The sequence below is a fragment of the Elgaria multicarinata genome, chromosome 3, assembly GCF_023053635.1.
Source record: "Elgaria multicarinata webbii isolate HBS135686 ecotype San Diego chromosome 3, rElgMul1.1.pri, whole genome shotgun sequence".
In the NCBI taxonomy this organism is placed as follows: Eukaryota; Metazoa; Chordata; class Lepidosauria; order Squamata; family Anguidae; genus Elgaria; species Elgaria multicarinata.
Window position 1 is genome coordinate 41,238,970 of NC_086173.1, and position 12,807 is coordinate 41,251,776.

General features: G+C 37.8%; 1 protein-coding gene across 1 annotated transcript in view; it reads right to left on the reverse strand.

Annotated features, from left to right (window-relative positions):
• The window catches only part of ABCA5 (ATP binding cassette subfamily A member 5), a 70,434-nt gene that overhangs the window by 36,416 nt on the left and 21,211 nt on the right, over positions 1 to 12,807 (reverse strand). Inside the window, exons 7-12 of the mRNA XM_063120055.1 lie at positions 7,261 to 7,402; positions 5,871 to 6,059; positions 4,846 to 4,993; positions 3,802 to 3,970; positions 2,529 to 2,587; positions 973 to 1,083 (exon numbers count right to left, since the gene is read on the reverse strand). Of these exons, the coding sequence (XP_062976125.1) occupies positions 973 to 1,083; positions 2,529 to 2,587; positions 3,802 to 3,970; positions 4,846 to 4,993; positions 5,871 to 6,059; positions 7,261 to 7,402 (818 nt within the window). The remainder of the gene's footprint in view (positions 1 to 972; positions 1,084 to 2,528; positions 2,588 to 3,801; positions 3,971 to 4,845; positions 4,994 to 5,870; positions 6,060 to 7,260; positions 7,403 to 12,807) is intronic.

The window sequence follows — 12,807 nt, forward strand, 5'->3', positions numbered from 1 at the left end:
AAGAAAATATTACCACTAACTTAGTTAAGAATACATAAAAGAAACATTAGACAAAAAAATATTAATGGACCACTGATAGGACTGTCAACATAAAATGGCCACTCAGATTTAGTGAGAAAGAGCCTATATGTGGGAGTTAGCAATCCTTATGAAATTCTCCCCTGATGAATTTCTCCTATTTTGGGGTTCCTAATTACCAGAACTACTACTACTTTTTTTTTTTTTTTAACCAGAATGACACTTACAAACTTGAAATCTGCTATTTATCTGCATTTGTACATCTATAATTTGCAGGAAGGAAAGAAGCAATTATATTAAACTAGTTCTTGGGATCATGCAGAAAGGGGAGGGAAAGATGTTTTCTTCTGAGGAGGAGTAGGGTGTGTGTGTATGCACTAATGGACTAGTGCAGAAAGGGTTTTTTTTTAAAAAAATCAATCTGAGAAATTATTATAGAAAGCAAAAGGTGAGGGTATATAGGAAAAATCCATTATCAACATCCTGAAATGATATTTTCTTGGTGGAAGAATACTGCAATGGAACCCAAAGCATAACAGAATCCCAGAATAATAATGAAGCAGAACAGGTGGAATAAGCTCATTCCTAATAGAAACAGCTAAGAGTGAACTGATTTCCCCTAGTATATGTGCACAATGCTGCTATAGAGAAATGAGGGGAATCCCTTACACTGGGGGGGGGGGGATTCCCCTCCACCCAAGCTCCACCTGTAATAGGGGTTACAGGTGGAGCTTGGCTGAATCCACACAACGAAGAGTACAACAGGAAGATTGATGCCTGCTGCTGCACTCATCATTCTAGACCTGGGCAAGTAGTTCCATCTGTTTAAATTCTTCTAGAAAATCCATTAAAACTCTTCAAGACAAAAACAAAAAGAAATACTGCCTCTTCTGGCTTCTTTTTCTTTATTTCCTCCCAAATCTGACAATATGGATACATTTTGACAATATTTACCATCAGAAGGTGGGCACAGTCCACAAAGGATGTTCATTAATGTTGTTTTCCCTGTTCCACTATGTCCAAGTAATGCTGTGATCTGACCTTCGTATATGTCAAAGGATAAACCTAATAAAAGAATCAAGCAAGGAAGGGGTTAATCACGATCCTAAAAAGCATTGCTCGAAGCATCACTATAGATTTTATTAATTATTATTACTACTACTACTACTAGAACTACTATTATTTACATTTATATACCGCCCCATAGCCAAAGCTTTCTGGGTGGTTTATAAAGATTAAAACCTTAAACGTTTCAGGAAACAGATATACAAAATTTAAAAACCATAAAAACATAAAACAGATATTCAGACACTGCCACATAGAATACACACTGGCTCAGTTCCGACCATACATTTCTCCATGGTGGTTTCAGAACTCCACAATGGAGATTTTACACAAACATTGAGAAATGGTAAACCACCCAGAGAGCTTCGGCTATGGGGCGGTATATAAATATAATAAATAAATAAATGTGTTGTCTAGAGGAAAACACTACCACATGGTGGAGTTTTTTTTTAAAGAAAACACTCCACACAGAATATCCACGCTGTGCAGAGGAGAGTTCTTGCACAACGATTGTGTTCTGTGTTGTGTGATGGGCTCTGTGGAGTTTTCCGTTACACTTAGTGGACTTTTCCCACTGGCTACAGAGTTCCCTGGCTAGAGCGGCGAAAGGAGCGAGTGCCACTCTAAGAGAGCCACCAGGATTGCTTTTTAGCAGCAATGACTGATTAGATACCAATGGGAGGTCCGGGGGAGGAGAGAGGGCAGAGGAACTGTCAATCAAACACCGCATAGCCTTTCACTCAACTCCACGAGAGTCCACGGTCACAAAATGGTGGAGTTGGAACATGTTGTGTGGTGAGTACCCCCTACAAACTCAACCGTTGAGTGGTTTCCACACTGCGTTGACTAATGTATTGTCTGAACTGAGCCTTCCAGACACCTTTAGAACTCTTCCATTCACCATTTAATATAACATTTAACCGTTAATATAACTAAACACACAAAAGACTTAATACAACATTGAGCATTAAGTGAAACCCCACACACATGCTATGCTGTTGTTCCCATTGTTTGGTGGGGATGCAAAAGAGGGCCTTTTTTGTGGCTACTTCCAGACTGTGGAACTCCCTGTTAAAGGACAGTAAGTTTGTTTTTTCTCTGCCGGGAAGCTACAGCATTTTTATTCAGGTAGGCCTTTGGCATATAAGTTGGTTTATTACTGAAGAGATTTTTAATTAGTTGGGAGCTTTCTATTTCTTTTATGGTTGTATTTTTAAACTATATTTTAATAGATCTGCTTTGATGTTTTAATTTGGATTTTGTTTTTATTTTGTATTCCATTACTGTTAACTAGCTTAGGGGTCATTTCTTGGGTGGAATAGCAGGAAATTAATTATTTATTTTAAATGAACACAACAAATGGACAGCACCTGAACTGAAAGGACCTCCATTCCTGCCAGATAGCTGAATTGTTATTTTAAAACAGAAACAAAAAAAACCCTTACTTTTCAGAGCCTCCACAGTTTCACCCTTCTTAACAAAAGATTTCTGGACACAGTTGATTCTGAAAGAAGACAAGCTAATTTTATTTTTAAAAAGTTATGCAGAACTCTGGTAGAATCTCTCTAGCAAAATGAAACAAACAGTAGCGATCACATATTTATATTACTATAATTAATACTGCTTCACTTTACAATGAAGTACACTGCATTCAGAGAAGTACAGTTCTCCTGAGACAAAATTATGGTGGGGCTTCACGTTTAACTCTCTGCCATAACTCTTTGTTCAGAAAGAAGATACAAAATAGTTTTCTTGAACATGTAGTTTGACCATTTTTTCTACTATATATTTCTCTTTTTTTCCTTTTTTTTTTTTTGGAGAAAAAAAAGTAGTAACTAACGTGAAAAGAGGCCTGGCTACAGAAAACAGTGCAACTCTGCTGTAAAGGACCTAAAGGTACATTTGTAAACTTTAAAGACAGCTTTATTTCTGTTTGTATGCCTATCACAGTAAGGAAAAAGCTGGATGAATGGCTTTACCTGTGTGTTGGAAGGAATATATGCCACTTTCTATCAGTAAGACCTACACACTACTTTCAGCACGTAGCAAAACAAGGTTCATTGTCTTAACAGGAAACCACACTAACTTCCCATTTAAAAAAAGGTTCTGCCTCTTGAGCAAACAAATTAAAGTAACTAATGTTTTATTACTTGCTTCATCCTCCTAGGCAACAGACTTGATGTATTCAGTCTTCTTTGCTACCTTTTCTCAGCAAATAAATGTTTGGTACATACAACAGTTGCATTCCACACAATCCCTCGATTCATGGATTTTGGGACCACTTCCACAGACACTTATTTACAGTCAAATGGATAGAGTTTTAGTCACACTTACGGAAGATGCACTGAAATCAAAGGGACTTGAGTCAGCCATGACTAACTTAAGTCCCATTAATTTCATTGGGCCTATTCTAAGCATGACTAAGTTTGGATCAAACCCAGTGTTGTAGTTTGACAAAGACACAGTTAGTTAACACTGTCTTTTCCTAATGTAGACTCCCCCCCAAACCAGTTATGATCAATATGATAAAAATCACAGGGGAGTGACTATATTTACATGTGAAAATCACGTAACATTTCCTTATACTACATTCCTTGAACAAATAGATAATTACCAATCACAGTTACTGCATATACAAGTTACGCAGTTAATTTATACAACTTCAAACTTGCCCAAAAGACATTAGCAACAGAAGTTAAATCACAGCATAATCATTACCTGATAGCTTCCTTTCCCTGAAATTCAGAAGATACAGGTTCGATGATCTCATTGAAACCTAAGTTCTCCCTAATGCTGCTCTCATACAATTCCTTATAATTTCTTGTTTGCTTTAACCAAAACGAGGGCTTCAAGAAGAAGAAGAAACTTCGGCGCAATCCATGTTCCCCTGAGCCGTAAAAGAGGAAGCAAGATCTGTAAAGCATCAGTACATGTTGGGCACAGTATATAGGTGCATATATTTTGATTGCTTTCCATATTTATGACTTCCTGATTAACAGCAGCCTGAGAATCTCATCACAGATACTTAACTTATTTGTCACTTCTCATATCTGTAACACCCTGGGTTGGTTTAGATATAACACCAAATCATAATTTGGCACAATATTAATTTACCTTATGCCTAAGAATTCCTCCCACCACTTGCCTTACACCAACCTTCCCCATCCGTGCCATCTAGATGTATTGGACTGCAACTTCCATGATTCCTAGTCAGCATATTTGTCCAGTTTGGACAAATAGTGCTAAACTATTGTGTGTAAAAGTATTATCTAGGACATACAAATTGTTACTTGTTTTTCAGATCAACAGCTTCAAACTAGAAAGAAAGAAGAGAAAAACGTATGATTTGAAACATTTCAATGGCTGTGTCTCCAGCATACGTGAGACTTCATTCCCCGGAGTATTTTATAATCTGTTTTTCCAATACAGTTGGTAACTGACTGCCTTTGTTTGGGTTGGCATTTTCGTCTGAGTGACATGGATTGCATCAATTATATGTTCTAGGTCAGCACAACTTGCCACAAGTACCAAATCTGTAACTTTTAAGAAATTCATGACTAATACTGCAACTTTACTTCAACAAATGTGCAGCTATTAAGGAGCAAGAGTACCCATAATTTTGTGCCATTCAGCTTTTTACTTATCAGAATGGGCTACATGTGCTACTGACTCTGTACTGAATTTTGACCTTAATACCTCACACCAATCACGTGGAGGTGTTTAGTTATTAAGTATTTCTCTTTGTTCGAAATCCAGACATACCTGGAATAACTTGATCCAGATAAAGTGCTAGGAGTAGATAAAGCATACTATCCAGGGCCAATAGCATAAGAGAAATAACTAGTGGATAAGGGCCATGAGTTAAATTTGAGAAAGCAGTTCCTTCTTCATAATCTTCCAGATGCATAACCTGCAAAACAAAACAAAAAGGTTTTGATGCCATGGAACAGCATAACTTCATTAAAAATAGAATTTAGGAAAAATAACTAATGCTATAGGGGGACTCTATGACAAATGAACAAAAATTGACACATGAAGGCTGCATCTTGGCCATGGATTTTGTTGAAATTTTGCAGTCATTATACATGTTGAAATATATTTACAGCCAAAATGTTTTCTCCTGTCACTGTGAATGGAGCATCTCCCATAAAACATGCGCTCCTTCTTTTTGCCATAGAAACAGATCATCTACAAAAGTCACTAAGGGTGTAATCCTATGGGTTGTACCCCCATTAGATAAAGACAGGACACTTAGTACAAATGTTTACTGCAGAAAGGTCCTTCTAGAGAGACACCTATGTTTCTTCTTTCTGATGTAACAAAAAGAGTTTTGTTGCACCTTAAAACCTTGTGGGTCTAGTCCACCAAAACTTATGCCACAACCCGCCCCACTCCCAAACTGTTAGTCTTTAAGGTGCCACAATACTATTTTGTTAAGAAAGCTCTAGCACCAGATGCAGCTAATAAGCAATTGTCATAGACAGTACCAGCTAATGATTCTGTTGTCCATATCTTATACCTGATTAAATGACTTTGCACCAATGTTCTTTCCAATTCTTTGTGTACAGAAATTATACTTATTTTAAAACAGAAAGTAATACTGTAAGTGGTGATAAAACCACCAAATATGTTTACTGCAAGTTTAAGTCAAGCTAAATGTTAGTAATCTATATTTTAGGTTGAGATTAAACACTGAAATATCATATGTAATATCTGAGCCACAGTAGAATTACTGTTCATATTAGTCAGTACATGATAGTAGGAAGTAAAAAGGGTACTTTACTAACCTGTGCAATGCCAACTAAAAATGTGCACTGACACAGAGGACTTAGTAGCCACACAAAGGACTTTGGAAAGTCCTCCAACAGGACAATCGACAGGCCCACAAAACCAAAAGCCAAGGTAGACAAAAATTCAACTGTGCCAACATGTTTTGATTTTTTGAAAAGAGGAGTCAACATAAATGCAAAGAAAACCTAAACAGAAATGGAACAATTATTTCAACACACAAGAATCTTTGTTAAAAATGCTAAAGTAATACTTTTAATGTTGATGCATGCTCCCTCCCCCATTTTTTTCTTTTCCAACAATTACAATGTATCACTCAGGTAATATCTATTACAGACAATTAGGGTACCTGGTGCAAGAAATCAATTGGCTTCACGATGCTGAGAACTTTTGCCTAAGTGTGCTTGATACTGATCCAATGTAACATTCACTTTCTTGTTTTATTATGAGACCAGAGTGAGAATAGCAGGTAACAGAGAGTACATTAATAGTTTCTTTATGTGATGAAAAGATAATATCTGGCAGTAACCCGAAACAGGTTGCCCTTCCAAAAATAACATCTTCAATTATGATTCTAGGTTCAGAAATAATTTAAATGGTAGAGATACAAATTAGATAATTATGTCATTTTCCTAGGTCTTACCCTGTGTGAGATACCCTGCACATTCATTGATGTGCAGATTGAGAATCACAAAAAATGGGGTGAGGGTAGGGGGTAGAGCCTGATTCTGCAATGTGCAAACTGTTCTATGTCAAGCAGGGGCAACACATTCAGAACAGAGAACCAGATCAGAAACAAATAAAGAGTTTGCCTCTTGATGCTCATTGATATATGGTATCTTCATGTAATTAGAAGAATTTTTTGGGGGGGGGGATCGGTATCCACAGACTGCCCACCACTGACGTAATTACATGTCTGCAAGCATCGTGAAACATTAAATGATAGAAGTCCCTTAAAAAAATAAGGTAAGGGCGTAAAAATTCGGGTAAGTCAGAAATGCTCAGCACCACTAAAATGCGTATGAGTTTTGCCAAGATGAATGGAAATCTTGCCACTGAAAATTTAAGAAGAACTCTTTAAAGGTTTTCTATTTGGAAAGAAAATGACTATTGCAATTAAATTTAATATTGGGGGAGGTGGAAGTGTAATGCAGTTAGTAGCCATGTTAATACATTCAACACAAAATGGGAAATAATGTCTGTGAAAATGTATACACAGGTGTAACTATTTTAGACCTCTTATGTGATGGGGTAAGGACCTTTCTACCATTGAGAGCAGAGAAAAACACATCAGAAACAAATTGCTTATGTCAATAGCAAGGATTGAAAACCTTAGTACCCACAGTATATTGACAATGAGCACACACATATATGCACACACACACTTACGGAGGATATTCCATATAGGAAAAAAAGAAGAAATATCACAAAGCTGCTACTTTTTGGAAACAGCGAAGAGAATGTTGCAATGATCGACATGAGAAGGGACATAACAAATATCAGACTGGTGTACAGTAGGACCCAAGAAAGCCTAGAAAAAGGAAAAACACAATGAAGGTTTATGAATTTGAAGTCATTTGTAAAACTACAGAGAGATTACTTACCCATAGTATTTTGAATGATAGTATGTGCAGTCTCAAAATTGGGTCTTTTGCCCACAGAGCAAGTCATTACTTCCTTTTCTTGCATCAGTTCATGATTTTTTTTAAAAAGTCAGATAAAATGCATGCACATTTTCATGTGCATCTCTCCTAATATACACAATTTTGCTTAATATACACATTGTTGCAAGCAATTTCCCCTGATATAATGGTTGTTGCGTGTTACTTTCACTAATATTTGCATTTTTGTGCATACTTTCCCGCAAACCAGAGATTTTTGTAAGCAGTTTTGATAAGAGAACTGCACCACAAATCTGGACAATTGGGAATATCAAAGGATAACTGGGTTTTGGTTTCTGTATTGGTTCAGGAACTGCGATTTAGGTAAATTGTGAATTGAACAAATTTCTCCCCATCTCTATTGAATTCATAACTGAGGAAATGGCTGCCAAATCTTTCTCTCTCTCTCTCAGTCACACACACACACACACAGAGAGAGAGAGAGAGAGAGATAAAAGGGGTGTAAGAGCAATTTCTGGATGCCTATTTGATGAAAATCTGACAATGACCACAACTCCTGTTGAGTATTGCGTCCAGTTCTGGGCACCACACTTCAAGAAGGATGTAGACAAGCTGAAGCGTGTTCAGAGGAGGGCAACAAGAATAATCAGGGTCTGGAAACAAAGCCCTATGAGGAGAGACTGAAAGAACTGGGCATGTTTAGCTTGAGAAGAGAAGGCTAGGGGAGACATGATGGCACTCTTCAAATACTTAAAAGGTTGTCACACAGAGGAGAGCCAGGATCTCTTCTTGATCATGCCAGAGTGCAGAACATGGAATAATGGGCTCAAGTTACAGGAAGCCAGATTCCGGCGGGACATCAGGAAAAACTTCCTGACTGTTAGGAAGGTTGTGGGCTCTCCCACACTAGAGGTGGAAAAAGGAGGAAAAGCACCACTAGACGGTATGAAAAAAGGGAGACTAGCTCTGGTGCTATAAAGAATAAATTTTAATGGTATTGTTGAAAAAATAGACCTATGATTAAAAAAGCTCTACGTTTCGGATACCAAGATCCTTTGTCAGGAGCTACAGTCAAAATACAAAACAAATACCATATAAGTGTACAGAACAACACCCATACTTTAGAAAATATAAAATACGATTCTTTAGTAAAAGATTTTGTTATACTGTTCTACATGTTGTTTCTGTTACTCAGTCTTTTGCGTTAACCATATTAACAGGATTTCTTTTCCGGAGACATGTATGTTCTTAATTACATTAAGATGTTCTGCTTCGTGAGTTGGCAGAGCTATAAATCAATGAACAAAATAAAAAGTCGAATAGTGCTAAACAACGAATTAGTTATCTTAAAATGCTACATTGGTCACAATAACTAACCTGATAAGGAGTGTCCACTGTTGGGAACAATACTATTGTCCTTAGTAGCAAGATTAAACACTTTGCCTGTGGAGCGTCCACATCGAGAGCTGCGTTTGTTATTCAAAATGCTGTTTGTACTATCAAGCCAAGGCCAAGTGTTATCTATGCTGGTTAATTGCGTCAGAAAGCTCTGAAAGAAATTGAAACGTTGTGCTAGAGCCTGTGATTCTGTAATATAATCCTGGTTATGGGAACACAGGCTCTAGCACAACGATTCAAAAACAGAGGCTACCCAATGAGGATTAAAGAAGCAGCTAGACAAAAGGCCAATAACAGCTTACGCCAGAATCTCTTACAAACAAAACAAAGAAGAACAAATGAATCTCATGTGTCCTACCTTACAACACGGTAACCAAGAAATTACAAAGACACATACAGGCAAATTGGCACTTCTTGCAAGACCTACCAGGTTTAGCCTCAAGACGGTCACATTCAAGAGAATGAAAAATCTGAAGAACTGGCTAATGCACACTGATCACTCAAAAACACCGTAACAAGAACACTGTTATTCAATCTACAATTCTACTTTTACCTAGACCACACGATCTCACCCGAGTGGCCACTGCAAATACTGCAACTTTACAAAAAAAGTGCAGTCATTTACCAATGACAGCAGCAGAAATCTGATAAGGATTACAGATTTCCTTAAGTGCAACACCATCGGGGTGATCCATGCAATCACATGTCCATGTAATAAAATCTATATCGGCAAAACTTCCAGGCAACTAAAGACGAGGATAGTCAAACATCTATACAATTTGAGGCATGCCAGACCTGGGGCGCCTCTAGTCAAGCACTTTGTAGATAAGAATCATGAACCCGAGTCCATATCCTTTTGGGCCACTGAAAAAGTTTCAGGAGGCGAACCTTTACTGAGCAGGAGAGAACTATTTTGGATCCTATCCCTAAAATCTTTATCACCACAGGGAGTTAATGACTTTTTAGAATGGAGCCTATATAGATAATCACCACATAAGAGAACCAAACATTTAAAACATGAAACAGTCCCTCCAAAGCATTGCTGTGCTACTAGGGCCAAGTTTAGGCAGTATCACTTTATCAGAACTTCATACAGTCTTTTGGAGCTTCTGATGCAATTAACCAGCATAGATAACATTTGGCCTTCGCTTGATAATACAAACAGCATTTTGGATAACAAACTCAGCTCTCGATGTGGACGCTCCACAGGCAAAGTGTTTAATCTTGCTACTAAGGACAATAGTATTGTTCCCAACAGTGAACACTCCTTATCAGGTTAGTTATTGCGACCAATGTAGCATTTTAAGATAACTAATTCATTGTTTAGCACTATTTATTACGACTTATTTTGTTCATTAATTTACAGCTCTGCTAAATCACAAAGCAGAGCATCTTAATGTAATTAAGAACATAAATGTCTCCGGAAAAGAAATCCTATTATATGGATAACGCAAAAGACTGAGTAACAGAAACAACATGTAGAACAGTATAACAAAATCTTTTACTAAAGAATCATATTTTATATTTTCTAAAGTATGGGTGTTGTTCTGTATACTTATTTGGTATTTGTTTTGTATTTTGACTGTAGCTCCTGACGAAGGATCTTGGTATCTAAAACGCTGAGCTTTTTTAATTATACATCTATTTTTTCAACAATACCATTAAAGATTTATTATTCTTTATAGCACCAGAGCTAGTCTCTTTTTTCTCCCACACTAGAGGCATTCAAGAGGCAGCTGTACAACCATCTGTCAGGTATGCTTTAAGGTGGATTCGTGCAATGAGCAGGGGGTTGGACTCGATGGCCTTATATGCCCCTTCCAACTCTACTATTCTATGATTCTATGATCTGTTTAGTGGCCTTCACCTAGCCGAGGTAGACTACCATGACCATACAGTGTGCAGAGCGTACCATGACATGTAAAGCACCTTAAAAAAAGAAAGAAAAACCCACAGAGCCCCAGGCATGTGGCACAACAGTGGAAAGACAAGAAAACAACACAACACAAGGAAACAAGCAAAAGTAATATAACTAGATAAAACAGCCTAGTTATATGACTGTTAATTTTTTCATTGCGTTGACTCTTTCCACATGCATAAAAAATAAAATAAAATGGATCTATCTCTGAGTAGAAAGTTAGGAGCTAAAGCTGCAGTCCCTATGCACAATTACCTGGATGTAAGCCCCACTGAATACAGTGGGACTTACTTCCAAGTAAACGGGTATAGCATTGCACTGTAAGCAGTTCTGAAAGGAAACTCACAGAGGAGGTTCTCGATGATCCTGTCCTCAAAGGGGACATGCTCAGAAGGGCTTGCCTCTCTCTATCCAAAAGGAAGAGTAGGTTTGCCAACTTCTCAACTAAACATCCAGAAAACTGTGACCTTGCTGCATAGTCACAAAACTCAATTGTAGGATTTCACAGAAACGAAGAAGTATAAGCGGAAGTCAAATGTATTAAGTATTATCCAATGCTGTACGAAGTGATAGCCCCTAAATGAGCCCTCAAATGAATCTCAGAATGAATGGAGCACAGAATTGGAGGACAAATATAGAAATGAATTCCTTAAGGTGGTAATGAACAGAATTTACCAAACCTTTTCAAAATGTCTATTATAATAATTCTATCAATGAACCTATCATTTGGTTCATGATAAAGGAATACTTCGAAGGGTAGAAAAGCTCCTTTTTCAGACCTCTCATCAGAAGAGGAATTGGAACAGTCAGAAGTAAAAAGCAGGTAATAATGTACCAGGGCTATAATTTGGCCCAGCCTATGTGGGGGTTTTCCCTCTAGAAATAATGCCCAAGGTAATGTCTGAGGGAAGTTTTCCCAAGGCCTCCTGGAATCGTACCCAATCTGAAGTGAAAGGCTGGGAGAAAAGATGGGAATATGTATTTTTTCTTTATCAGACTGCATGGGATTACGGTCTCTGAGCCTGTGATGGTATAAGCGAAATCCACAGTGGCTCTAAGAGTAGCTACACTCCAGGATCTGCCACACCATCTGTGTCTTTGTCTATCAGAGGAATAATGCCTGTAAGGACACTTAACCCTACTCCTATTTTGAGTGCCAATGGGAAAGGTTTTTTTCTCTCTCTCCAACCATAAGCCACACAATCTTACTGGGAGAAAGTAATATGGTTTAGCAGAATCACTCCTGGAGTTGCCTACTGGAGGATAGATAAGTAGTGTACTTATAACACTGAGGAACATCCTTGTGGTGACAGCAGTCCCAAGCACACACTATTCAGCTGCTTCTGCTAACTGAGGCTCAGGCTGAGTGAACTGGGGGCGTGGTGAGGGTAGCCCACTCCATAAAGGAATGCTGAGAAGGAAAGGCTGAGTTAAGAGTTGCCTATTGCACCTAACCCTATCTGCCATTCTCCTCATTTTTCCTGACAGTACTGAGATATTACCTTTCTCTTTCCTTTCTGTGGAGTGGAGGAAAGCTTAGAAGCCAAGGTCCACTAGAATGTGCCTCCTGTGAAGAGGGCAGAAGGAAATCTGGAAAGTGAAGGGAGAGGCCCATTTTTCCAGTTCAAGATTGGAAACTGCTTCCTGGCCCTGATGAAAAGTGCTTTTACCATGTTAGCTATCTTCCTTTCATAATGGGAGAACTCTGAATTCAGATGTCTTGATATTGTTAATTTATCTGCGCTAATGTAAAATTGAGCTTTGACTAGTGCAGAATAACACCCCAGCCTATCAAGGAATAGGGGGGTCACATTTGGGTGAGAATGTTAATATTTAAATGTTTGTACTTACTAGCCATGCAAACTTTTGTTCATATTTATAATAAAACTGTATTGTAATTAGCACAAATGCTAATTACCAATATAATTTTGGCCATAGATTACAAGGCACTTCAGAATATCCAATAACATTTTCAAAACTACAGCAACAATGTATGTC